This window comes from Scomber scombrus, chromosome 16, assembly GCF_963691925.1.
Source record: "Scomber scombrus chromosome 16, fScoSco1.1, whole genome shotgun sequence".
Classification (NCBI taxonomy): domain Eukaryota; kingdom Metazoa; phylum Chordata; class Actinopteri; order Scombriformes; family Scombridae; genus Scomber; species Scomber scombrus.
The window spans coordinates 3546049-3572714 of NC_084985.1; the positions used below are offsets into that span (position 1 = coordinate 3546049).

The 26666-nt window shown below is 38.0% G+C and overlaps 1 pseudogene and 9 gene segments (V, D, J or C); 7 read left to right on the top strand and 3 right to left on the bottom strand.

The window, feature by feature from the left end:
* The first annotated feature begins 494 nt into the window (after positions 1-494).
* Positions 495-973, top strand: LOC133996844 (Ig kappa chain V region 3381-like). The segment is given in 2 exon segments: positions 495-546; positions 654-973. Coding segments are annotated over 2 exon segments (372 nt in total).
* A 2013-nt stretch (positions 974-2986) lies between these two features.
* Positions 2987-4897, bottom strand: LOC133996845 (Ig kappa-b4 chain C region-like; the record flags this gene model as incomplete). The annotated part of the segment is given in 4 exon segments: positions 2987-3312; positions 4122-4173; positions 4413-4437; positions 4893-4897. Coding segments are annotated over 4 exon segments (408 nt in total), but the record flags the coding sequence as incomplete, so codon positions are not given.
* A 141-nt stretch (positions 4898-5038) lies between these two features.
* Positions 5039-5559, top strand: LOC133996917 (Ig kappa chain V region 3381-like). The segment is given in 2 exon segments: positions 5039-5132; positions 5240-5559. Coding segments are annotated over 2 exon segments (411 nt in total).
* Positions 5560-7642: 2083 nt separating this feature from the next.
* LOC133996846 (Ig kappa-b4 chain C region-like) lies at positions 7643-10431 on the bottom strand (the record flags this gene model as incomplete). The annotated part of the segment is given in 3 exon segments: positions 7643-7953; positions 8761-8812; positions 10387-10431. Coding segments are annotated over 3 exon segments (408 nt in total), but the record flags the coding sequence as incomplete, so codon positions are not given.
* Positions 10432-10851: 420 nt separating this feature from the next.
* Positions 10852-11342, top strand: LOC133996847 (Ig kappa chain V region K-25-like). The segment is given in 2 exon segments: positions 10852-10903; positions 11011-11342. Coding segments are annotated over 2 exon segments (384 nt in total).
* A 1668-nt stretch (positions 11343-13010) lies between these two features.
* Positions 13011-13498, top strand: LOC133996849 (immunoglobulin kappa variable 4-1-like). The segment is given in 2 exon segments: positions 13011-13062; positions 13170-13498. Coding segments are annotated over 2 exon segments (381 nt in total).
* Positions 13499-14910: 1412 nt separating this feature from the next.
* Positions 14911-15392, top strand: LOC133996850 (Ig kappa chain V region 2717-like). The segment is given in 2 exon segments: positions 14911-14962; positions 15070-15392. Coding segments are annotated over 2 exon segments (375 nt in total).
* Positions 15393-16652: 1260 nt separating this feature from the next.
* Positions 16653-17228, top strand: LOC133996089 (immunoglobulin kappa variable 1-39-like; annotated as a pseudogene).
* A 6786-nt stretch (positions 17229-24014) lies between these two features.
* LOC133996851 (Ig kappa-b4 chain C region-like) lies at positions 24015-24546 on the bottom strand (the record flags this gene model as incomplete). The annotated part of the segment is given in 2 exon segments: positions 24015-24337; positions 24489-24546. Coding segments are annotated over 2 exon segments (381 nt in total), but the record flags the coding sequence as incomplete, so codon positions are not given.
* A 1103-nt stretch (positions 24547-25649) lies between these two features.
* LOC133996852 (Ig kappa chain V region 120-like) lies at positions 25650-26171 on the top strand. The segment is given in 2 exon segments: positions 25650-25741; positions 25849-26171. Coding segments are annotated over 2 exon segments (414 nt in total).
* Positions 26172-26666: the final 495 nt, after the last annotated feature.

A 26666-nucleotide genomic window follows, 5' to 3' on the forward strand; every position in this document is an offset into this window, starting at 1 on the left:
GAGCTGTGATTTTTCTTTTCAAAATTTACTTGGATTATGATAGGAGCTGGTGAAAGAGTGTAAGTAGTAGCCATATTTATCATTTTTTAGTGCAGCAGTATAGCGATTCCTAAGTTATCTGAAAAGAAGTGGAAGGGGGTTTTGAACTGTCTAGCTTGAGCCGAAGCTCTGTTTCTAGATTTAAAAAGCTCAGCTAAGTCAGCCGTAAATCATGCGCTACATCAAGCTTTTACTCTTACTTTCTTAAAGTGAGCATGTTTATCAACAATGCATATTCAGATCAATTGATTGATCCATTGATTAAACAGCATCATCAGAGTAATCCAAGTCCACGTTGGAGTCAGTCAGAGCATTTCCATAGAGAGCCACTTTGCATCAGCAGCACCATGCTCCAGTGCTCTGGGAGAGTTTATAGTCCTGAGAGTTGAACACTGGATGACTGACAGCTGTCCTTCATGACAACAGAAGCCACAGAAATCCTCCTCATCAAAAACATGACTTTGATCTCCGTCCTCATATGGACTCTCCTCTGCTGCTGCTTCACAGGTAAAGTCCAGAGAATCAAACTCCTCTCCTCTATGAACATCCGTCCCTCTGAAATGAAGCCCACAAAACCATGATGCTGCTTTATGTTTTTGTCTCTGTTTCCTCAGAGTCCAGAGGCCAGTACACATTGACTCAGCCTGCAGCAGTGAGATCTGCTCTGGGAGGATCTGCAACCATCAACTGTAGAGTCAGTCAGGATGTTTATAGTACTTGGTTAGCCTGGTACCAACAGAGAGATGGAGAAACTCATAAACTTCTCATTTACCATACTACCACTCGAGCATCAGGAATTCCAGGTCGTTTTACAGGCAGTGGATCAAAGTCTGACTTCACTCTGACCATCAGTGGAGTTCAGGCTGAAGATGCAGCAGTTTATTACTGTCAGAGTCGCCACTATCCCAACAGTCAGTATGTGTTCACACAGTGAAAAAGCGTCGTACAAAAACCTCCCTCAGTCAGATTGAACAGAAACTGAACTGACTGCTGCAGCTGGAAGCTACTGCAGAGACTGATACAGTTCACTGAACACACACACACGTCTTTCAGATTAAGAAATTAGAAATTCACATACTTGTAACAATGAATCTGACTCTTTTACAGGTAATAATTAAAATATTTCTCATTATCGGTCTGACAACTTTGTACTGATGACCTGATAGAAAATGAAGGAACAAAATACAGTTAGATTGCAGTAAATGATAGTTCAAACCCTGTATTTGTTATTTTATTAAAGTATTTGAAATGTGATGTGAAGTTTTGCACTGAGAACATCAGATTGCATAATGCTTGAAATACACTTCTGTATTTCTGTAGGAGCTTCCTGTCTCTGCTCCTCCATCCACATGCTGTGATACAGAACAATATAGTACAGAGCAGGACAGAGAGGACACATGTGAAGGACACCATGTAGCACAGACTCACTGCTTCTGTTAATATATTCTCATTTAATCTTTAACTTTGCACATCTTTTTTCTTTTAAATACCATAGTTTATGTGTAAAATGATGACTGTTATGCCCCTTTAAAGGAGCTCATTACAAAGAAGGCCAAACATAATAAAAAAGTCCAGAGTGCCAAACATTCAACCAGTGTATTAAGAAAGTAAATAACAACTTCAAACAAAAACTGATGGATCAGATAAACTGACAAAAAGAAGGGAAGACACACAGATCAGTCCACATAGGGATGTAGGATTTAAAAAATATATAAATGTTGAAATATTCTCATTACATCCTTTACTTTGACAAGCTTTAAAAGTACAATATATGTGTAAAGTTGTGAAATTAAATGATAAAATCCTAAACTCAAAGTCAGAAGAGTCATTTAACACAGTAACATGTGACAGCAGATATTAGTGTAACAATATGTTTAGATACACTATTTGATTAAAAAAAAAAAACATTTACAGAAGGCATCAACATTTGGGCGAGAAATAAAAATTTTGGAGAAAAAAAACGTTCACAAAAAAAATAAATTAATCTTATATTTAAATACATACAGTCCTGCTGAAAGAGCTCATAGATGTTAAATTAATCATTATTAATCAGATATCACTTTGATAAATCCTGACTTTTACATGACTGTATTTTCAATTTAAAACCAGTATATATGTGTCTGGTGAAATATTTGGCGAAAGACTGAAAAGGACTTAACAATTTAAAAAGAAAGAAAAATTATTTTAGTGTTAGACTTTGTTATGTAGATAAACACTGCCTAAACATATCAATGCCTTTTTGCACAAACATTCCATCATTTAATGCTTCTCTTTGGGCATTAGCTAGCAACAGTCCAATCTCCCTTTTGCCTTCGTCATGTAAGAAATTATGTAACTAACACACGCATAAGCATCAATAACAAATTGGATGTCCAAATTAACCTTCAAACATCTTTTTTTTTTTTTTTTGGAAGGATTTTTTTCAGGCATAGACACCTTTATTAACAGTGGAGAGACAGAAAATCGTGAAAGAGAGAGGGGGATGTGACATTCAACAAAGGTCCTCCGGCCAGGTGACGTACCAGGGTCCGCTGCGTATGTGGCATGCACCCTAACCACTCAACCACCTGCGCACCATACCTTCCAACATTTTATTAGTTGCTTGCTACACTGATTTAGCCAAATTTCATTAACCTGCCTTTTTAAAACTATTTGTGTATTTCTAGCTAAATGTTCATATGCAGCCTCAAAAGTACAAAAGTACAAATATACAAATTCTGTCAATAATGCATTGAGACAAATGATTTGATTAATATGTCTTTATTGTTTTAACATACAGAGAATATCAGCATTATTGAAGCAAAAAAAGAAAGACACTTGAGAAATGTGAAGATTGTGAAGAGAGAAATAGACAGAAAGAAACAGAGAGATTTAAAGACATCAGAGTGAGAGCAGTAGCAGAGTAAAACCAGTAGCAGAGTCCCAGTGAGTCAGATCAGGACTGGGGACACTGGTCTCTCCTCAGTGTCTCTGTGAGTGGAGTCTGGGAGCCCTGGGTGGCCTCACAGGTCACAGAGCCCACCTTCCTCCACTGGTCTGCAGTGAGCCTCAGGGTGCTGCTCCAGCTGTAGAGGCCATCCTTCTGCAGCACCGCAGGGCTCCTGCTCTGCTCCAAGCTGCTGCTGCTGCTTCCGTCCACCTTCCAGGCCAGACTCCAGTCTGAGGGGAAGCCCTTGTTGGCCAGACATATAAGCGTGGCCTTGCCCTTCTTCAACTCCTGGTTCAGCTCCTCACTCGAGGGGGGCAGCACCGTTAGGGTGGGACGGACATCACCTAGGAGACACCAATCACATTAGAGGACAGGGACCACACAACTGTCAGTAAAACAGCAGACAGTTAGACACCGTTACTGTGTGAGAGTGGATTTTCCCCTTTAAGGAGTTTGTGTCAGATGTCTTTTCTGCTCCACCAGTCACTCACTCACACATTGCTTCACTTCCCTTTAAGAAACCTCTCATGCAGATCAGCACAGAAAGACTCATCGTACTGTTTGACCTGAAATACATCAAACTACACTGCAAATAAAACAAGAACATTTCATAACTTTCTTCTCAAAATCATCCAAAGTTTCAACAAAGCATTACATTAAAACACTCACTGGAAACATAACCAAACACCGAAGATGAACTGACCATCAGCTGATTTCAAACATCACTTAGCAAACCGTTCAAATGACTTCAAACTAAAATTAACAATGTAGAGATCGTACATTTCCCACATTTTCAAACACCATTTTTATCATCACTCTGCTCAATTGTATTTGAACAAATTACTTTTGAACTGAGAGTAAAAATCGTAATCTTAAAATTAAAAATGACTCTTAGATAATGATTTTAAAATGAATCTAAATGTTCATCTTTTCTACACGTCAAGTTATTAAATTTCAGTATGACAGGAATGTGAATAGAAAAGTTTAGTGAAGCTGCTCTGAGTTATCCTCCATGATAAAGGAGGAGAAATACAACATGAATATTAAAAGTGCCGTTGATAAAATTATATTTTTTATCTGTTGTAAGCATTCAAAAACTGAATTTTAAACATAACTTTACAATATTATATTTAGTATTTGAACAGAAACTTACTTCCAACATCCAGTCTGGTTCCTCCACCAAAAGTCCACCACAGTGATACAAACTCATTGAGTCGTCGTACAAAAACCTCTCACTGTAGAGAGACACGGCTCTCTGACTTTGACACACTGTACTAAAACTACAAGCTCTCAAAATGCAGCTTCACTATTAAAGTTTTATATAATATATTTATCTTCTGAATTAATGTTTTATTATCCTTACAGTAAGTTTCTGATTTTAAATTCAAAAGCCAAGTTTGTCACTAACTGCAATATAAAAAAATAAAAAAATTTACATCCTTACATGAAAGTGGACATGGATAAACGGGCTAAAATCAAGGACATAAAATAAAAATAACTCCTGAAATTACAAATATTTTAAACATTTGACTTACTTCCAACATCCAGTCTGGTTCCTCCACCGAAAGTCCACCACAGTGATACAAACTCATTGAGTCGTCGTACAAAAACCTCTCACTGTAGAGAGACACGGCTCTCTGACTTTGACACAAACAAACTCACTAAAATTAGACTCTTGTTTTTAACATTTTTAATGTAATTTTTTTTAAAGAAATTGACAAATATAATGATTGCGTCATTTTATTTCACATAAATACATTTTTAATTCAATTTATAATATTTTTTCTGCTAACATGTTTAAGTATAATGAATTATATCCTTTAAAAAAAAGCTATCAATTAACATGAAGCCCAAACGACATTAAATGAATCACTGACAAATCCTAATCAATATTCTGATCAATTGATTGATCCATTGATTAAACCGCATCATCAGAGTAATCCAAGTCCCTGTTGGAGTCAGTCAGAGCATTTCCATAGAGAGCCACTTTGCATCAGCAGCACCATGCTCCAGTGCTCTGGGAGAGTTTATAGTCCTGAGAGTTGAACACTGGATGACTGACAACTGTCCTTCATGACAACAGAAGCCACAGAAATCCTCCTCATCAAAAACATGACTTTGATCTCCGTCTTCATCTGGACTCTCCTCTGCTGCTGCTTCACAGGTAAAGTCCAGAGAATCAAACTCATCTCCTCTATGAACATCCGTCCCTCTGAAATGAAGCCCACAAAACCATGATGCTGCTTTATGTTTTTGTCTCTGTATCCTCAGAGTCCAGAGGCCAGATCACAGTGACTCAGCCTGCAGCAGTGAGATCTGCTCTGGGAGGACCTGCAATCATCAGCTGTCGGACCAGTCAGAATATTTATAATTCAAACAGTTTAGCCTGGTACCAACAGAGAGATGGAGAAACTCCTAAACTTCTCATTTACCATACTACCTCTCGAGCATCAGGGATTTCAAGTCGTTTTACAGGAAGTGGATCAAACTCTGACTTCACCCTGACCATCAGTGGAGTTCAGGCTGAAGATGCAGCAGTTTATTACTGTGAGAGTTTCCATGTTCCCAGTCAGTATGTGTTCACACAGTGAAAAAGCGTCGTACAAAAACCTCCCTCAGTCAGACTGAACTGAAACTGAACTGACTGCTGCAGCTGGAAGCTACTGCAGAGACTGATACAGTTCACTGAACACACACACAGATATGATCCTATAACATATTATAGATAATATTCATAATTATTTTTCAAGATTGTTCTCATTGATACAAACACAGTCACATCTTTCAGACTGTGACGTTGTGACTTTTTTATATGGGTTCATTTCTGCTGATCTACACATTTATCAACAATGAACCATCAGAACAGACAGACTGCACTCACAAAATAAATCCTCCTAAGACAACATGACATTAAACCAGTGATATTATGGCATTAACTGGTTACATGAGGATGAAACATCTCAGTAGATTGTCATGGTTGGTTCAGTGTCTTTAATTTCCTTCCTTACTATTTTCCAACAGATGTCCTCAGACTTTTTAAGTGAAGGCTGGACGGTGTGGGAGAGGCCTTATTTTGAGTTGGACTTTTTAGAACGACTGAGGTATTACGTTAGCTGACTTTATTAGTTGGTCTTTTCTCTGTCTTCCAGTCTGTCTGTGTGTGTTGTGAGTGTCTCTGTTCAGCTTTTTCCTCCACACTTTCCCTGCACACCTGCCCTGCATCATGTTCATCAGCCCTGCTCTGCTCCCAGTGTCTTTCCCAGTCAATCACTCCCAGCCTGCACCTGTGTCTAGTCACCTGTTCCCCATTCCCTCATTAGTTCAGACAGCATTCAGCATTGTGTTTCATCCAGTCAGCTAGTTTTCTCTCCTTTTCAATCCTTAAAAAAAATACAAAAATGTGTGTGTAAACTGATGACTGTTATGACCCTCTAAAGGAGGTCATTATAAAGAAGGTCAAACATAATAAAAAAAAGTCTAGAGTGCCAAACATTCAACCAGTGTATTAAGAAAGTAACCAACAACTTCAAAGAAAAACTGATGGGTCGGATGAACTGAACAAAAAGAAGGGAAGACACACAGATCAGTCCACAAAGGGATGTAGGATTTAAAAAAATATAAATGTTGAAATATTCTCATTGCCTTTGTCATGTAAGGAATCATGTACACAACACATGCATAAGCGTCAATAACAAATTGGATGTCCAAATTAACCTTCGACATTTTAATAGTTTTTTTTGTTTTTTAGTGGCTTGCTACACTGATTTAGCCAAACTTCATTAACCTGCCTTTTTAAAACTATTTGTGTATTTCTAGCTAAATGTTCATATGCAACCTCAAAAGTACAAAAGTACAAAAGGACTTAACAATATAAAAAGAAAGAAAAATTATTTTAGTGTTGGACTTTGTTATGTAGATAAACACTGCCTAAACATCTCAATGCCTTTTTGCACAAAAATTCCCATCATGTAATGCTTCTCTTTGGGCATTAGCTAGCAACAATCCAATCTCCCTTTTCGCCTTCGTCATGTAAGATATTATGTAACCAACACACGCATACGCATCAATAACAAATTGGATGTCCAAATTAACCTTCAAACATCTTTTTTTTTTTTTTTTGGAAGGATTTTTTTCAGGCATAGACACCTTTATTAACAGTAGAAAGACAGATAATCATGGAAGAGAGAGAGGGGGATGTGACATTCAACAAAGGTCCTCTGGCCAGGATTCGTACAAGGGTCTGCTGCGTATGCAGCATGCACCCTAACCACTCAACCACCTGTGCACCATACCTTCCAACATTTTATTAGTTGCTTGCTACACTGATTTAGCCAAACTTCATTAACCTGCCTTTTTAAAACTATTTGTGTATTTCTAGCTAAATGTTCATATGCAGCCTCAAAAGTACAAAAGTACAAACATACACATTCTGTCAATAATGCATTGAGAGAAATGATTTGATTAATATGTCTTTATTGTTTTAACATACAGAGAATATCAGCATTATTGAAGCAAAAAAAGAAAGACACTTGAGAAATGTGATGATTGTGAAGAGAGAAATCGACAGAAAGAGAAAGAGACATTTAAAGACATCAGAGTGAGAGCAGTAGCAGAGTAAAACCAGTAGCAGAGTCCCAGTGAGTCAGATCAGGACTGGGGACACTGGTCTCTCCTCAGTGTCTCTGAGAGTGGAGTCTGGGAGCCCTGGGTGGCCTCACAGGTCACAGAGCCCACCTTCCTCCACTGGTCTGCAGTGAGCCTCAGGGTGCTGCTCCAGCTGTAGAGGCCGTCCTTCTGCAGCACCGCGGGGCTCCTGCTCTGCTCCAAGCTGCTGCTGCTGCTGCCGTCCACCTTCCAGGCCAGACTCCAGTCTGAGGGGAAGCCCTTGTTGGCCAGACATATAAGCGTGGCCTTGCCCTGCTTCAGCTCCGGGTCCAGCTCCTCACTCGAGGGGGGCAGCACCGTCAGGGTGGGACGGACATCACCTAGGAGACAACAATCACATTAGAGGACAGGGACCACACAACTGTCAGTAAAACAGCAGACAGTTAGACACCGTTACTGTGTGAGAGTGGATTTTCCCCTTTAAGGAGTTTGTGTCAGATGTCTTTTCTGCTCCACCAGTCACTCACTCACACATTGTTTCACTTCCCTTTAAGAAACCTCTCATGCAGATCAGCACAGAAAGACTCATCGTACTGTTTGACCTGAAATATATCAAACTACACTGCAAATAAAACAAGAACATTTCATAACTTTCTTCTCAAAACCAGTAAACATTTTAACAAAGCGTTACATTACAACACTCACTGGAAACATAACCAAACACAGAAGATGAACTGACCACCAGCTGATTTCAAACATCCCTTAGCAAACCGTTCAAATGACTTCACACTAAAATTGAAACAATGTAGAGATCCTACATTTTGCACATTTTCAAACACCATTTTTATCATCACTCTGCTCAATTTTATTTGAACAAATTATTTTTGAACTGAGAGTAAAAATCGTAATCTTAAAATTAAAAATGACTCTTAGATAATGATTTTAAAATGAATCTAAATTTTCATCTTTTCTTCAAGTTATTAAATTTCAGTATGACGGGAATGTGAATAGAAAAGTTTAGTGAAGCTGCTCTGAGTTATCCTCCATGATAAAGGAGGAGAAATACAAACATCAATATTAAAAGTGCCGTTAGTAAAAATGATATTTTTATCTACTGTAAGCATTCAGACACTTAATTTTTAACATAACTTAACAATATTATATTTAGTATTTGAACAGAAACTTACTTCCAACATCCAGTCTGGTTCCTCCACCAAAAGTCCACCACAGTGATACAAACTCATTGAGTCGTCGTACAAAAACCTCTCACTGTAGAGAGACACGGCTCTCTGACTTTGAACACTGAACTAAAACTACAAGCTCTCAAAATGCAGCTTCACTATTAACGTTTTATATAATATATTTATCTTCTGAATTAATGTTTTATTTTCCTTACAGTAAGTTTCTGATTTTAAATTCAAAAGCCAAGTTTGTCGCTTACTGCAATTTAAAAAAATTACATTCTCTAATGAAAGTGAACATGGATAAACGGGCTAAAATCAAGGAAATAAAATAAAAATAACTCCTGAAATTACAAATATTTTAAACATTTGACTTACTTCCAACATCCAGTCTGGTTCCTCCACCAAAAGTCAACCACAGTGATACAAACTCATTGAGTCGTCGTACAAAAACCTCTCACTGTAGAGAGACACGGCTCTCTGACTTTGACACAAACAAACTCATTAAAATTAGACTCTTGTTTTTAACATTTTTAAGATAATTTTAAAACTGCAATGTGCAAGTGCAGCAAATTTCATGATTGTGTCACTTTGTTTAATAGATATTAATTTTAAATTCAATTGATTTTTTTTGTGGTAATACATTTAAATATAATAAATTATATTCTTAGAAAAAGCTGTCAATTCACATGAAGCCTAAACAACATTCAATGAATCACCAACACAACCTAATCAATATTTATTTATTTCTTTAACCTTTATTTTACCTCAAAAGACCAATGAGGAGGGATCTTCATTTACAACAGTGTCGAGACCAACATCAACGCATGAACAATATCAGGTAGCTAAATAAAAGAAAATATAATAATGAATGAATGCAAGTAGATAAGAAAAACATTTGCAGTCAATAAAGACAAGGTCTGAGATAAGGCCTTTGAACAGCTGTAATGGTTCTAACTAATAGCGCAACAACCCTATTCTGTGATCGAGTACCAATCTCATGTGACTTCAGGGTGAATAGCTGTAGTAAAGCTTCATATATAATGTTTATTATTATTATTATATATAATGTTTATTTTGGTAAAGAGTACAGCAGTGGGTACTGTAGGGATCGTTAGGTATAAACCTTCAGGCTGAGTGGTACACAGCATCCAGTGAATTCAATGTAGAAACAACTTCTTTACCATAAATTACATCCCTATAATCCAAAACAGATAAAAATAGTGATTTGACCATTATTTTTCTGTGGAGAATAGGGAAGCTATTTTTATTTCTATACGAAAAACCAAGTATTGTTCTCAGTTTACCAATAAGTGTGTTAATGTGACGTTTAAAATTGAGATAATTGTCCAGCCAGATGACAAGATATTTATACTGGGGCACTTTCTCTATGCATGTGACATTAGCAGAAACAATATTGCGGGATTCAGTGAGAGTATTCTTAGTGAACAGCATCCATGTAGTTTTGTCTGTGTTTATCACTAACTTATTTCTATGTTAATGAAGTTGAAGTGAAACAAATGAGGGTTTCAGATGTTCAAAAGATGACTAAGGAGTGGTTGAAGTACAATATTAAACTGTGTCAACAATGTGAGTTGGAAAGGAGCTGTTATTTTTCTTTTCAAAATGTACTTGGATCATGACAGGAGCTGGTGAAAGAGTGAAAATAGTAGCCATATTTACCATTTTTTAGTGTAGCAGTATAGCGATTCCTAACTTATCTGAAAAGAAGTGGGAGGGGGTTTTGAACCGCCTAGCTTGAGCCCAAGCTCTGTTTCTAGATTTAAAAAGCTCAGCTAAGTCAGCCATAAATCATGGGCTACATCAAGCTTTTACTCTTACTTTCTTAAAGTGAGCATGTTTATTAACAATGCATATTCAGATCAATTGATTGATCCATTGATTACACAGCATCATCAGAGTAATCCAAGTCCCTGTTGGAGTCAGTCAGAGCATTTCCATAGAGAGCCACTTTGCATCAGCAGCACCATGCTCCAGTGCTCTGGGAGAGTTTATAGTCCTGAGAGTTGAACACTGGATGACTGACAGCTGTCCTTCATGACAACAGAAGCCACAGAAATCCTCCTCATCAAAAACATGACTTTGATCTCCGTCCTCATCTGGACTCTCCTCTGCTGCTGCTTCACAGGTAAAGTCCAGAGAATCAAACTCCTCTCCTCTATGAACATCCATCCCTCTGAAATGAAGCCCACAAAACCATGATGCTGCTTTATCTTTTTGTCTCTGTATCCTCAGAGACCAGAGGCCAGTACACATTGACGCAGCCTGCAGCAGTGAGATCTACTCTGGGAGGATCTGCACCCATCAGCTGTAGAGTCAGTCAGAATGTTCATTTTGGGAGCAACTACCATTATTTGGCTTGGTACCAACAGAGAGATGGAGAAACTCCTAAACTGCTTATTACCAGGTCTACTTATAGAGAATCAGGGATTCCAGGTCGTTTTACAGGCAGTGGATCAAACTCTGACTTCACTCTGACCATCAGTGGAGTTCAGGCTGAAGATGCAGCAGTTTATTACTGTCAGAGTCTCCACTATCCCAACAGTCAGTATGTGTTCACACAGTGAAAAAGCGTCGTACAAAAACCTCCCTCAGTCAGACTGAACTGAAACTGAACTGACTGCTGCAGCTGGAAGCTACTGCAGAGACTGATACAGTTCATTGAACACACACACACAGATATGATCCTATAACATATTATAGATAATATTCATAATTATTTTTCAAGATTGTTCTCATTGATACAAACACAGTCACAACTTTCGGACTGTGACTTTTTTATGTGGGTTCGTTTCTGCTGATCTACACACTTATCACCACTGAACCATCAAAACAGACAGACTGCACTCATAAAAGAAATCCTACTAATACAACATGACATTAAACCAGTGATATTATGGTATTAACTGGTTACATGAGGATGAAACATCTCAGTAGATTGTCATGGTTGGTTCAGTGTCTTTAATTTCCTTCCTTACTATTTTCCAACAGATGTCCTCAGACTTTTTTAGTGAAGGCTTGACTGTGTGGGAGAGGTCTTATTTTGAGTTGGACTTTTATAGAAAGACTGAAGTATTACTTTAGCAGACTTTATTAGTTGGTCTTTTCTCTGTCTTCCAGTCTGTCTGTGTCGGTGTGAGTGTCTCTGTTCAGCTTTTCCCTCCACACTTTCCCTGCACACCTGCCCTGCATCATGTTCATCAGCCCTGCTCTGCTCCCAGTTTCTTTCCCAGCCAATAACTCCCAGCCTGCACTTGTGTCCAGTCACCTGTTCCCCATTCCCTCATTAGTTCAGACTGCATTCAGCATTGTGTTTTATCCAGTCAGGTAGTTTTCTCTCCTTTTCAATCCTTTAAAAAATACCAAATTTTGTGTGTAAAATGATGACTGTCATGACCCTCTAAAGGAGGTCATTATAAAGAAGGCCAACCATAATGAAAAAGTCAAAAGTGTCAAACATTCAACCAATTTATTAAGAAAGTAACCAACAACTTATAATAAAAACTGATGGGTCAGCCAAACTGAACAAAAAGAAGAGAAGACACACAGACCAGTCCACAAAGGGTCAAAGGATATGGGCTCTCCCCTCCAACCTTAATCCACAAAGACACTAAAACTCAGAAAACAGGACTACCAGACCCACCAAACAGATAGAAAACTAACAAATGTAAAGAACTAAAACATGGTTAAAAAACACGAACTGCTGCTGCAAATGCTGGGAAATGGAAGAGAGCATGAGCCAAATTTCTCCCCCTCTAAATCAGTCCTTCCTCAATCAGACTGGATCAGGACTTAGGAGAAAACACAGAACATTATAAAAGGAGATGCATGCAATACCAATCGAATCTAGCAGGGGGAGTATGTAATAGTGATATGTTATGATAAAATCCTTCTGAACTACTCTAGAGACAAATTCAGGGTCTGAAGACTCATTTAACACAGTAACATGTGACAGCAGATATTAGTGTAACAATATGTTTGCACAAATTATTTGATGAATAGATCTTTATCATTTACAGATGGTATCAACATTACAGCAAGCAATACAAATAAAAAACTGAGAATGTGATGATTCTGTTAATCAGTCAGAGCATTTCCATAGAGAGCCACTTTGCATCAGCAGCACCATGCTCCAGTGCTCTGGGAGAGTTTATAGTCCTGAGACTTGAACACTGGATGACTGACAGCTGTCCTTCATGACAACAGAAGCCACAGAAATCCTCCTCATCAAAAACATGACTTTGATCTCCGTCCTCATCTGGACTCTCCTCTGCTGCTGCTTCACAGGTAAAGTCCAGAGAATCAAACTCCTCTCCTCTATGAACATCCGTCCATCTGAAATGAAGCCCACAAAACCATGATGCTGCTTAATGTTTTTGTCTCTATATCCTCAGAGTCCAGAGGCCAGATCACATTGACTCAGTCTGCAGCAGTGAGATCTGCTCTGAGAGGATCTGCAACCATCCGCTGTAAGACCAGTCAGAATGTTTATGTTGGTAGCAACAAACACCATTTAGCCTGGTACCAACAGAGAGATGGAGAAACTCCTAAACTTCTCATTTACTATGCTACCACTCGAGCATCAGGGATTCCAGGTCGTTTTACAGGCAGTGGATCAAACTCTGACTTCACTCTGACCATCAGTAAAGTTCAGACTGAAGATGCAGCAATTTATTACTGTCAGAGTTTCCATGTTCCCAGTCAGTATGTGTTCACACAGTGAAAAAGCGTTGTACAAAAACCTCCCTCAGTCAGACTGAACAGAAACTGAACTGACTGCTGCAGCTGGAAGCTACTGCAGAGACTGATACAGTTCAATGAACACACACACAAACACACACACACACACTTTTCAGATTAAGCATTTAGAAAATCATATATTTATCACCATGTGTAACAGATAATGATTAAAATATTTCTCTTGATCGGTCTCACAGTGGTACAAACAGTCACAACTTTGTACTGATGACCTGATAGAAACTGCAGGAACAAAATATAGTTACATTGCAGTAAATGAAAGTTCAAAACCTGTATTTGTTATTTTATTAAAGTATATGAAATGTGATGTGAAGTTTTACACTGAGAACATCAGATTCCATAATGCTTGAAATACACTTCTTTATTTCTGTAGGAGCTTCCTGTCTCTGCTCCTCCATCCACATGCTGTGATACAGAACAATACAGTACAGAGAGGACACATGTGAAGGACACCATTTAGCATAGACTGCTTCTGTTCAAATATTCTCATTTCATCTTTAACTTTGCAAATCTTTTTCTTTTAAATACCATAGTTTATATGTATAATGATGACTGTTATGACCCTGTAAAGGAGCTCTTTACAAAAGAAGGCCAAACATAATGAACGAGCCAAAAGTGTCAAACATTCAACCAATTTATTAAGAAAGAAAAACTGATCACACTGAACAAATAGAAGAGAAGACACACAGACCAGTCCACAAAGGGTCAAAGGATCTGGGCTCTCCCCTCCAACCTAAATCCACAAAGACACTAAAACTCAGAAAACAGGACTACCAGACCCACCAAACAGACAGAAAATGTACAAATGTAAAAAACTAAAACATGGTAAAAAAAAAAACGCAAACTGCTGCTGCCAATGCTGGGAAGTGGAAGAGAGCATGAGCCAAATGTATCCCCCTCTATATCATTTCTTCCTCAATCAGACTGGATCAGGACTTAGGAGAAAACACAGAACATTATAAAAGGAGATTCATGCAATACCAATCCTATCCAGCAGGGGGGAGTATATAATAGTGACATGTTATGATAAAATCCTTCTGAACTTCTCTAGAGACAAATTCAGGGTCTGAAGACTCATTTAACACAGTAACATGTGACAGCAGATATTAGTGTAACAATATGTTTGGACACATTATTTGATGAATAGATCTTTATCATTTACAGACGATATCAACATTACAGCAAGCAAAAAGTAACACTTGAAAATGTGCTGATTCTGTAAATCAGTCAGAGCATTTCCATAGAGAGCCACTTTGCATCAGCAGCACCATGCTCCAGTGCTCTGGGAGAGTTTATAGTCCTGAGAGTTGAACACTGGATGACTGACAACTGTCCTTCATGACAACAGAAGCCACAGAAATCCTCCTCATCAAAAACATGACTTTGATCTCTGTCCTCATCTGGACTCTCCTCTGCTGCTGCTTCACAGGTAAAGTCCAGAGAATCAAACTCCTCTCCTCTATGAACATCCGTCCCTCTGAAATGAAGCACACAAAACATTGATGCTGCTTTATGTTTTTGTCTCTGTATCCTCAGAGTCCAGAGGCCAGTACACATTGACTCAGCCTGCAGCAGTGAGATCTGCTCTGGGAGGATCTGCAACCATCAGCTGTAGAGTCAGTCAGGATGTTTATAATGGTAACTACTTAGCCTGGTACCAACAGAGAAGTGGAGAAACTCCTAAACTTCTCATTTACACTACTACCACTCGAGCATCAGGGATTCCAGGTCGTTTTACAGGCAGTGGATCAAAGTCTGCCTTCACTCTGACCATCAGTGGAGTTCAGGCTGAAGATGCAGCAGTTTATTACTGTCAGAGTCTCCACAATCCCAACAGTCAGTGGGTGTTCACACAGTGAAAAAGCGTCGTACAAAAACCTCCCTCAGTCAGACTGAACAGAAACTGAACTGACTGCTGCAGCTGGAAGCTACTGCAGAGACTGATACAGTTCACTGAACACACACACACATTTAGCTGCTCCTTGAAGTTGTCCACAGTGTAGATCTGTAAAAGTGATTACATGTGTGTTTAATTTAATTATTAAATGAATTGTGGGTCTTTAAATGTCACCAATACAGGTGGGACATGAGAACTTTTTCAGGACAGTGTTAAAGACAATGACACTGTGGACCTTTTATAAGTGATGCAAGGATGTGAAATACAGATGAAAATGAAGTTATAACAGTTTACAAAGAAGAAATACATGTGTGAATGTTCATCTTCATCTTAGCTTGAGGTACATGGATCTAAATAAATAAATTACAAATAGAAAGAAACAAAAGTCAATCAAACACTTCACATGTTGGTAAAAAAGTGATATTAGCTCAGAAGAGACTCCTACATTACTGATGGTAGATTTAAAAGATGATCAAATAGAAACATCTGAAAAATTTCATAAGATGGGAGAAAATGCATCAGCGTCTCAGACATGATCAGACTGATACCTCCATAAAATTACCTTGATGATATCTGATTATACATCTCTAAACCTTCATCCTCCCTTCTTTCAGTTCTTACTGTGATACAGCAACTTAACTGTCGTCACTCTCTTCCATCGTAAGTGTAGAAAGAAGTCAATTTAACATTTTACCCAATTAAAATTAAGTTTTTAAATTAAAATAGATCCTCTTAATAAACTAAATTAAAGAAAATCTATTGTTCTCATCTACAGTCTAAATCAGTATCCTTATTAAATACATTTACAGGTATCAACTCCTTTATCCTCTCAAGAGACATTCAATAGATTTTAGTAGATTTAGCAGATAATCTCCCAAATCTCATTTTAGGCCTTTTTTTTTCTAAATGCCTGTTTAAAAAAATTAAAAACAAACACACATTTTCTCAAACACAATCAACTTTCTGTACCTGCTTGATTGAAGCCAAATGCAGTTCTGTGCCTCATGTTTTCATCTTTCATTCATACTCCATTATGTCTCCAATTGTTTAAATAGTCAAAGCTTTTTTGGGGGAAACAGCATGATATGTTGAGGACAGCTCCAGTTGACTGACTCTGTGTGTTTGCATATCTGTCCTGCCTCTCTGCTCCCAGCCGTTAAGAGGCCAGTGTTGATCAGTGGCTGTCCAGACCATTCAGAGCCACTGACACGCCGCCAGCACAATGATGATGTCACTGACTCTACTGCTGGGCACCCTGGGGCTCCTTGTTCAGGGTGAGACTCTCTGCTGAAAACTTGGCTTCAGGATGCAACCAGGTTCACCACAATGATGTTCTGCTGTGATGGAGAAACACTGAAACAAGCAGCATTTACCTTCTTCCATCTATTCTCCATGTTAAATAAATGATACTCTTCTGTTTTCATGTTGATCATCTTTCTCCAAGCTGGATTTGTCTCAATAAGCCTTCTCCTCATGTTCATGTTTGCCAGGTTCATCAGGAGAATTCATCCTGACTCAGTCTCCTGGCCCTCAGTCTGCTGTTCCAGGACAGACTGTCACCATCAGATGTAAAGCCAGTTCAAGTATGAGTATCTACCTTCACTGGTATCTCCAGAAGTCCGGAGAAGTTCCTAAACTCCTGATTTACTCAACTACAAGCCTTCAGTCTGGAGTTTAAGATCGTTTTAGTGGAAGCGGATCTGGAACTGATTTCACTCTGACCATCAGTAGAGTTCAGACTGAAGATTCAGGAGTTTATTATTGTCAGCAGAGTAACAGCTGGCCGTTCACACAGTGATACAACATCGTACAAAAACCTCCCTCAGCTGGAGAGGAACTGATCTGACTCAACAGCTTCACTCAGACCAGAAACAACAGAGGTTTGATATGAGAGACATCACTTATTACAGCAATAATCCTATAATTATTCTTTTAGTTATTCAAAGTAAGCTTAGTTTTAAAGATTATATTGTTGAATTAAAAAGAAAGAAAAATTATTTTTAGTGTTAGACTTTGTTATATAGATAAACACTGCCTAAACATCTCAATGTCTTTTTGCACTAACATTCCCATCATTCAATGCTTATCTTTGGGCATTAGCTAGCATCAATCCAATCTCCCTTTTGCCTTCGTCATGTAAGGAATCATATAACCAACACATGCATAAGCGTCAATAACAAATTGGATGTCCAAATTAACCTTCCACCATTTTACATTTTTTTTAGGATTTTTTTCAGGCATAGACACCTTTATTAACAGTAGAGAGACAGACAATCATTGAAGAGAGAGGGGGGTGTGACATTCAAAAAAGGTCCTCTGGCCAGGATTGATACCAGGATCCGCTGCGTATGTGGGATGCACCCTAACCACTCAACCACCTGCGCACCATACCTTCCAACATTATATTAGTGGCTTGCTACACTCATTCAGTCAAACTTCATTAACCTGCCTTTTTAAAACTATTTGTGTATTTCTAGCTAAATGTTCATATGCAGCCTCAAAAGTACAAAAGTACAAACATACAAATTCAATCTGTCAATAACCGTAGAGACAGAAGATGCCTCATCACCACTTCTGTTCTTTTTCTTCATCATGTTTGTTGATATGGCTAATATATAAAGTTCTTTATATCAGAGTCAAATAAAAGTTCAAAATCAATCAATATGTTCTGATATGTTTTTAAAATTACAGTGAAGTGAAACTGACAGCTAATAATGATGACAATAAAAACTGCAAAAATCAATGATTGGATAAACACGTCTTTATTTTCTTGAAATATTGAAATCACTGAGCAAGAAACATCACTACTGCAACATTTAAAGAGAGAGAGAGGGAAAAAAACAAGAGAGTAGCAGAGATCAGAGTGAGAGCAGTAGCAGAGTAAAACCAGTAGCAGAGTATCGGTGAGTCTGATCAGGACTTGGAACACTGGTCTCTCCTCAGTGTCTCTGACAGAGCCTTACAGCCCTCGGTGGCCTCACAGGTCACAGAGCCCACCTTCCTCCACTGGTCTGCAGTGAGCCTCAGGGTGCTGCTCCAGCTGTAGAGGCCGTCCTTTTGCAGCACCGCGGGGCTCCTGCTCTGCTCCCAGCTGCTGCTGCTGCCGTCCACCTTCCAGGCCAGACTCCAGTCTGAGGGGAAGCCCTTGTTGGCCAGACATATGAGTGTGGCCTTGCCCTGCTTCAGCTCCTCACTGGAGGGGGGCAGCACCGTCAGGGTGGGACGGACATCACCTAGGAGAAAAAAGTCACATTAGAGGACAGGGACCACACAACTGTCAGTAAAAAAGCAGACAGTTAGACACCGTTACTGTGTGAGAGTGGATTTTCCCCTTTAAGGAGTTTGTGTCTTTTCTGCTCCACTAGTCACTCACTCACACATTGTTTCACTTCCCTTTAAGAAACCTCTCATGCAGATCAGCACAGAAAGACTCGTACTATTTGACCTGAAATATATCAAACTACACTGCAAATAAAACAAGAACATTTCATAACTTTCTTCTCAAAATCCTCCAAAATTTGAACAAAGCCTTACATTACAACACTCACTGGAAACTTCACCAAACACAGAAGATGAACTGACCACCAGCTGATTTCAAACATCACTTAGCAAACCGTTCAAATGACTTCAAACTAAAATTACCAATGTAGAGATCGTACATTTCCCACATTTTAAAACACCATTTTTATCATCACTCTGCTCAATTTTATTTGAACAAATTATTTTTGAACTGAGAGTAAAAATCGTAATCTTAAAATTAAAAATTACTCTTAGATAATGATTTTAAAATTAATCTAAATTTTCATCTTTTCAACACGTCAAGTTATTAAATTTCAGTATGACGGGAATGTGAATAGAAAAGTTTGGTGAAGCTGCTCTGAGTTATCCTCCATGATAAAGGAAGAGAAATACAAACATCAATATTAAAAGTGCTGTTAATAAAAATGATATTTTTATCTGCTGTAAGCATTCAAAAACTGAATTTTAAACACAACTTTACAATATTATATTTAGTATTTGAACAGAAACTTACTTCCAACATCCAGTCTGGTTCCTCCACCAAAAGTCCACCACAGTGATACAAACTCATTGAGTCGTCGTACAAAAACCTCTCACTGTAGAGAGACACGGCTCTCTGACTTTGACACACTGAACTAAAACTACAAGCTCTCAAGATGCAGCTTCACTATTAAAATTTTAAATGATGTTTTATTTCCTGAATTAATGTCTCAATTTCTTTACAATGAGTTTTAAAATGCAAAAGTGGTCTTTGTCTCTAAGTGCAAATTATTTACAAAAAATAGTTTTATATTAAAGTAAACATGAAAAATCAGAATCATGAAGATAAAATAACTCCTGAAATGATAAATAATTTAAACATTTGACTTACTTCCAACATCCAGTCTGGTTCCTCCACCGAACGTGTACCACAGTGATACAAACTCATTGAGTCGTCGTACAAAAACCTCTCACTGTAGAGAGACACGGCTCTCTGACTTTGACACAAACAAACTCATTAAAATAAGACTCTTGTTTGTAACATTGTTAAGATAATTTTAAAACTGCAATGTTCAAGTGAAATGCAAATTTCATGATTGTGTCACTTTGTTTAATAGATATTCATTTTAAATTCAATTGATTTTTTGTGTGGTAATACATTTAAATATAATAAATTACATTCTTAAAAAAAGCTGTCAATTCACATGAAGCCTAAACAGCATTCAATGAATCACCAACACACCCTAAGCAATCTTTATTTATTTCTTTAACCTTTATTTTACCTGCAAAGACCACTGAGGAGGGATCTTCATTTACAACAGTGTTGAGACCAACAACAACGCATGAACAATATCAGGTAGCTAAATAAAAGAAAATATAATAATGATTGAATGCAAGTAGATAAGATAAAAATACGGTAAAGGTAAAAAAACATTTGCAGTCAATAAAGACAAGGTCTGAGATAAGGCCTTTGAACAGCTGTAATGGTTCTAACTAATGGCGCAACAACCCTATTCTGTGATCGAGTACCAATATCATGTGACTTCAGGGTGAATAGCTGTAGTAAACATTCATATATAATGTTTATTTTGGTAAAGAGTACAGCAGTGTGTACTGTAGGGATCGTTAGGTATAAACCTTCAGGCTGAGTGGTACACAGCATCCAGTGAATTCAATGTAGAAACAGCTGCTTTACCATAAATTACATCCCTATAATCCAAAACAGATAAAAATAGTGATTTGACCATTATTTTTCTGTGGAGAATAGGGAAGCTATTTTTATTTCTATACGTAAAACCAAGTATTGTTCTCAGTTTACCAATAAGTGTGTTAATGTGACGTTTAAAATTTAGATAATTGTCCAGCCAGATGACGAGATATTTATACTGGGGCACTTTCTCTATGCATGTGACATTAGCAGAAACAATATTGCGGGATTCGGTGAGAGTATTCTTAGTGAACAGCATCCATATAATTTTGTCTGTGTTTATCACTAACTTATTTCTATGTTAATGAAGTTGAAGTGAATCAAATGAGGGTTTCAGATGTTCAAAGGATGACTAAGGACTGGTTGAAGTACAATATTAAACTGTGTCAACAATGTGAGTTGGAAAGGAGCTGTTATTTTTCTTTTCAAAATGTACTTGGATCATGACAGGAGCTGGTGAAAGAGTGTAAGTAGTAGCCATATTTACCATTTTTTAGTGCAGCAGTATATTGATTCCTAAGTTATCTGAATAGAAGTGGAAGGGGGTTTTGAACCGTCTAGCTTGAGCCCAAGCTCTGTTTCTAGATATAAAAAGCTCAGCTAAGTCAGCCATAAATCATGGGCTACATCGAGCTTTTACTCTTACTTTCTTAAAGTGAGCATGTTTATCAACAATGCATATTCAGATCAATTGATTTATCCATTGATTAAACAGCATCATCAGAGTAATCCAAGTCCACGTTGGAGTCAGTCAGAGCATTTCCATAGAGAGCCACTTTGCATCAGCAGCACCATGCTCCAGTGCTCTGGGAGAGTTTATAGTCCTGAGAGTTGAACACTGGATGACTGACAGCTGTCCTTCATGACAACAGAAGCCACAGAAATCCTCCTCATCAAAAACATGACTTTGATCTCCGTCCTCATCTGGACTCTCCTCTGCTGCTGCTTCACAGGTAAAGTCCAGAGAATCAAACTCCTCTCCTCTATGAACATCCGTCCCTCTGAAATGAAGCCCACAAAACCATGATGCTGCTTTATGTTTTTGTCTCTGTATCCTCAGAGTCCAGAGGTCAGTACACAGTGACTCAGCCTGCAGCAGTGAGATCTACTCTGGTAGGATCTGCAACAATCAACTGTAGAGTCAGTCAGGATGTTTATAGTACTTGGTTAGCCTGGTACCAACAGAGAGATGGAGAAACTCATAAACTTCTCATTTACTATACTACCACTCGAGCATCAGGGATTCCAGATCGTTTTACAGGCAGTGGATCAAAGTCTGACTTCACTCTGACCATCAGTGGAGTTCAGGCTGAAGATGCAGCAGTTTATTACTGTCAGAGTGGACATTATATCAACAGTCAGTGGGTGTTCACACAGTGAAAAAGCGTCGTACAAAAACCTCCCTCAGTCAGACTGAACAGAAACTGAGCTGACTGCTGCAGCTGGAAGCTACTGCAGAGACTGATACAGTTCACTGAACACACACACACATCTATCAGATTAAGAAATTAGAAATTCACATACTTGTAACAAAGAATCTGACTCTTTTACAGGTAATAATTAAAATATTTCTCATTATCGGTCTCACAACTTTGTACTGATGACCTGATAGAAACTGAAGGAAAAAAATATAGTTACATTGCAGGAAAGGAAAGTTCAAACCTTGTATTTGTTATTTTATTAAAGCATATGAAATGTGATGTGAAATTTTGCCCTGAGAACATCAGATTCCATAATGCTTGAAATACACTTCTGTATTTCTGTAGGAGCTTCGTGTCTCTGCTCCTCCATCCACATGCTGTGATACAGAACAATATAGTACAGAGCAGGACAGAGACGACAAATGTGAAGGACACCATGTAGCACCGACTCACTGATTCTGTTAAAATATTCTCATTTCATCTTTAACTTTGCAAATCTTTTTCTTTTAAATACCATAGTTTATGTGTAAAATGATGATTGTTATGACCCTCTAAAGGAGCTCTTTACAAAGAAGGCCAAACATAATAAAAAAGTCTAGAGTGCCAAACATTCAACCAGTGAAAGTAACCAACAACTTCAAAGAAAAACTGATGGGTCGGATAAACTGAAAAAAAGAAGGGAAGACACACAGATCAGTCCACAAAGGGATGTAGGATTTAAAGAATATATAAATGTTGAAATATTTTCATTACATCCTTTACTTTGACACGTTTTAAAAGTACTGTATGTTTGTGTAAAGTGGTGAAATTAAATGATAAAATCCTAAACTCAAAGTCAGAAGAGTCATTTAACACAGTAACATGTGACAGCAGATATTAGTGTAACAATATGTTTAGATACATTATTTGATAAAAATAAAAAAATTATCATTTACAGAAGGCATCAACATTTGGCCGAGAAATAAAAACATTGGAGAAAAAAAAACATGCACAAGAAAATAAATGAATCTTATAATTAAATACATACAGTCCTGCTGATAGAGCTCACAGATGTTAAATTAATCATTATTAATCAGATAACACTTTGATAAATCCTGACTTTTACATGACTGTATTGTAAATTTAAAACCAGTGTATATATGTCTGGTGAAATTGTTGGCAAAAGACTGAAAAGGACTTTAAAAAGAAAAAAAATATTTAGGTGTTAGATTTTATGTAGATAAACACTGCCTAAACATCTCAATGCCTTTTTGCACAAACATTCCCATCATTTAATGCTTCTCTTTGGACATTAGCTAGCAACAATCCAATCTCCCTTTTGCCTTCGTCATGTAAGAAATTATGTAACTAACACAGGCATAAGCATCAATAACAAATTGGATGTCCAAATTAACCTTCCAACATTTTTTTTTTTTTTTTTGGAAGGATTTTTTTCAGGCATAAACACCTTTATTAACAGTAGAGAGACAGAAAATCATGGAAGAGAGAGGGGGATGTGACATTCAACAAAGGTCCTCCGGCCAAGATTCGTTCCAGGGTCCGCTGCGTATGTGGCATGCACCCTAACCACTCAACCACCTGCGCACCATACCTTCCAACATTTTATTAGTTGCTTGCTACACTGATTTAGCCAAACTTCATTAACCTGCCTTTTTAAAACTATTTGTGTATTTCTAGCTAAATGTTCATATGCAGCCTCAAAAGTACAAAAGTATAAATATACAAATTCTGTCAATAATGCATTGAGACAAATGATTTGATTAATATGTCTTTATTGTTTTAACATACAGAGAATATCAGCATTATTGAAGCAAAAAAGAAAGACACTTGAGAAATGTGAAGATTGTGAAGAGAGAAATAGACAGAAAGAAACAGAGAGATTTAAAGACATCAGAGTGAGAGCAGTAGCAGAGTAAAACCAGTAGCAGAGTCCCAGTGAGTCAGATCAGGACTGGGGACACTGGTCTCTCCTCAGTGTCTCTGAGAGTGGAGTCTGGGAGCCCTGGGTGGCCTCACAGGTCACAGAGCCCACCTTCCTCCACTGGTCTGCAGTGAGCCTCAGGGTGCTGCTCCAGCTGTAGTGGCCGTCCTTCTGCAGCACCGCGGGGCTCCTGCTCTGCTCCAAGCTGCTGCTGCTGCCGTCCACCTTCCAGGCCAGACTCCAGTCTGAGGGGAAGCCCTTGTTGGCCAGACATATAAGCGTGGCCTTGCCCTGCTTCAGCTCCGGGTCCAGCTCCTCACTGGAGGGGGGCAGCACCGTTAGGGTGGGACGGACATCACCTAGGAGACACCAATCACATTAGAGGACAGGGACCACACAACTGTCAGTAAAACAGCAGACAGTTAGACACCGTTACTGTGTGAGAGTGGATTTTCCCCTTTAAGGAGTTTGTGTCAGATGTCTTTTCTGCTCCACCAGTCACTCACTCACACATTGTTTCACTTCCCTTTAAGAAACCTCTCATGCAGATCAGCACAGAAAGACTCATCGTACTGTTTGACCTGAAATATATAAAACTACACTGCAAATAAAACAAGAACATTTCATCACTTTCTTCTTAAAATCATCCAAAATTTTAACAAAGCGTTACATTACAACACTCACTGGAAACATAACCAAACACAGAAGATGAACTGACCACCAGCTGATTTCAAACATCACTTAGCAAACCGTTCAAATGACTTCAAACTAAATTTGAGACAATATAGAGATCAGAAATGTTGCACATTTTCGAACAAACTTTAAATTTCAATCTCTAGTAAAATACCTCATCGTAAATAAAAAATGATTCTCATAAAATATTTTTTAAATTAAGGTAAATTTTCATCTTTTCTACACGTCAAGTTATTAAATTTCAGTATGACGGGAATGTGAATAGAAAAGTTTAGTGAAGCTGCTCTGAGTTATCCTCCATGATAAAGGAGGAGAAATACAAACATCTATATTAAAAGTGTTGTAAATAAAAATTATACATTTATATGCTGTAAGCATTCAGACACTTACATTTAAATGCAATTTCACAATATTATATTTAGTATTTGAACAGAAACTTACTTCCAACATCCAGTCTGGTTCCTCCACCAAAAGTCAACCACAGTGATACAAACTCATTGAGTCGTCGTACAAAAACCTCTCACTGTAGAGAGACACGGCTCTCTGACTTTGACACAAACAAACTCATTAAAATAAATCTCTTGTTTTTAATGTTTTTAATGTAATTTTCTTAAGAAATTGACAAATTTCATGATTGCATCATTTTATTCCACATTAATACATTTTAAATTCAATTTATATAATTTTTTTCTGGTAATATGTTTAAGTATAATAAATTACATCCTAAAAAAAAGAAGCTGTCAATTCACATGAAGCCCAAACGACATTAAATGATTCACAGACACATCCTAATCAATACTCTAATAACTTGATTGATCCATTGATTAAACAGCATCATCAGAGTAATCCAAGTCCCTGTTGGAGTCAGTCAGAGCATTTCCATAGAGAGCCACTTTGCATCAGCAGCACCATGCTCCAGTGCTCTGGGAGAGTTTATAGTCCTGAGAGTTGAACACTGGATGACTGACAGCTGTCCTTCATGACAACAGAAGCCACAGAAATACTCCTCATCAAAAACATGACTTTGATCTCCGTCCTCATCTGGACTCTCCTCTGCTGCTGCTTCACAGGTAAAGTCCAGAGAATCAAACTCCTCTCCTCTATGAACATCCTTTCCTCTGAAATGAAGCCCACAAAACCATGATGCTGCTTTATGTTTTTGTCTCTGTATCCTCAGAGTCCAGAGGTCAGTACACATTGACTCAGCCTGCAGCAGTGAGATCTGCTCTGGGAGGATCTGCAACTATCAATTGTAGAGTCAGTCAGAATGTTCATGGTGGGACCTACTTACACTGGTACCAACAGAGAGATGGACAAACTCCTAAACTGCTCATTTACATTACTAAAACTCTAGCATCAGGGATTCCAGGTCGTTTTACAGGCAGTGGATCAAACTCTGACTTCACTCTGACCATCAGTGGAGTTCAGGCTGAAGATGCAGCAGTTTATTACTGTCAGAGTCTCCACATTCCCAACAGTCAGTATGTGTTCACACAGTGAAAAAGCGTCGTACAAAAACCTCCCTCAGTCAGACTGAACAGAAACTGAACTGACTGCTGCAGCTGGAAGCTACTGCAGAGACTGATACAGTTCACTGAACACACACACACATTTAGCTGCTCCTTGAAGTTGTCCAAAGTGTAGATCTGTAAAAGTGATTACATGTGTGTTTAATTTAATTATTAAATGAATTGTGGGCCTTTTAAATGTCACCAATACAGGTGGGACATGAGAACTTTTTCAGGACAGTGTTAAAGACAATGACATTGTGGACCTCTTATAAATGATGCAAGGATGTGAAATACAGATGAAAATGAAGTTATAACAGTTTACAAAGAAGAAATAAATGTGTGAATGATCATCTTCATCTTAGCTTGAGGTACATGGATCTAAATAAATAAATCACAAATAGAAAGAAACAAAAGTCAATCAAGCACTTCACATGTTGATAAAAAAAGTGATATTAGCTCAGAAGAGACTCCTACATTACTGATG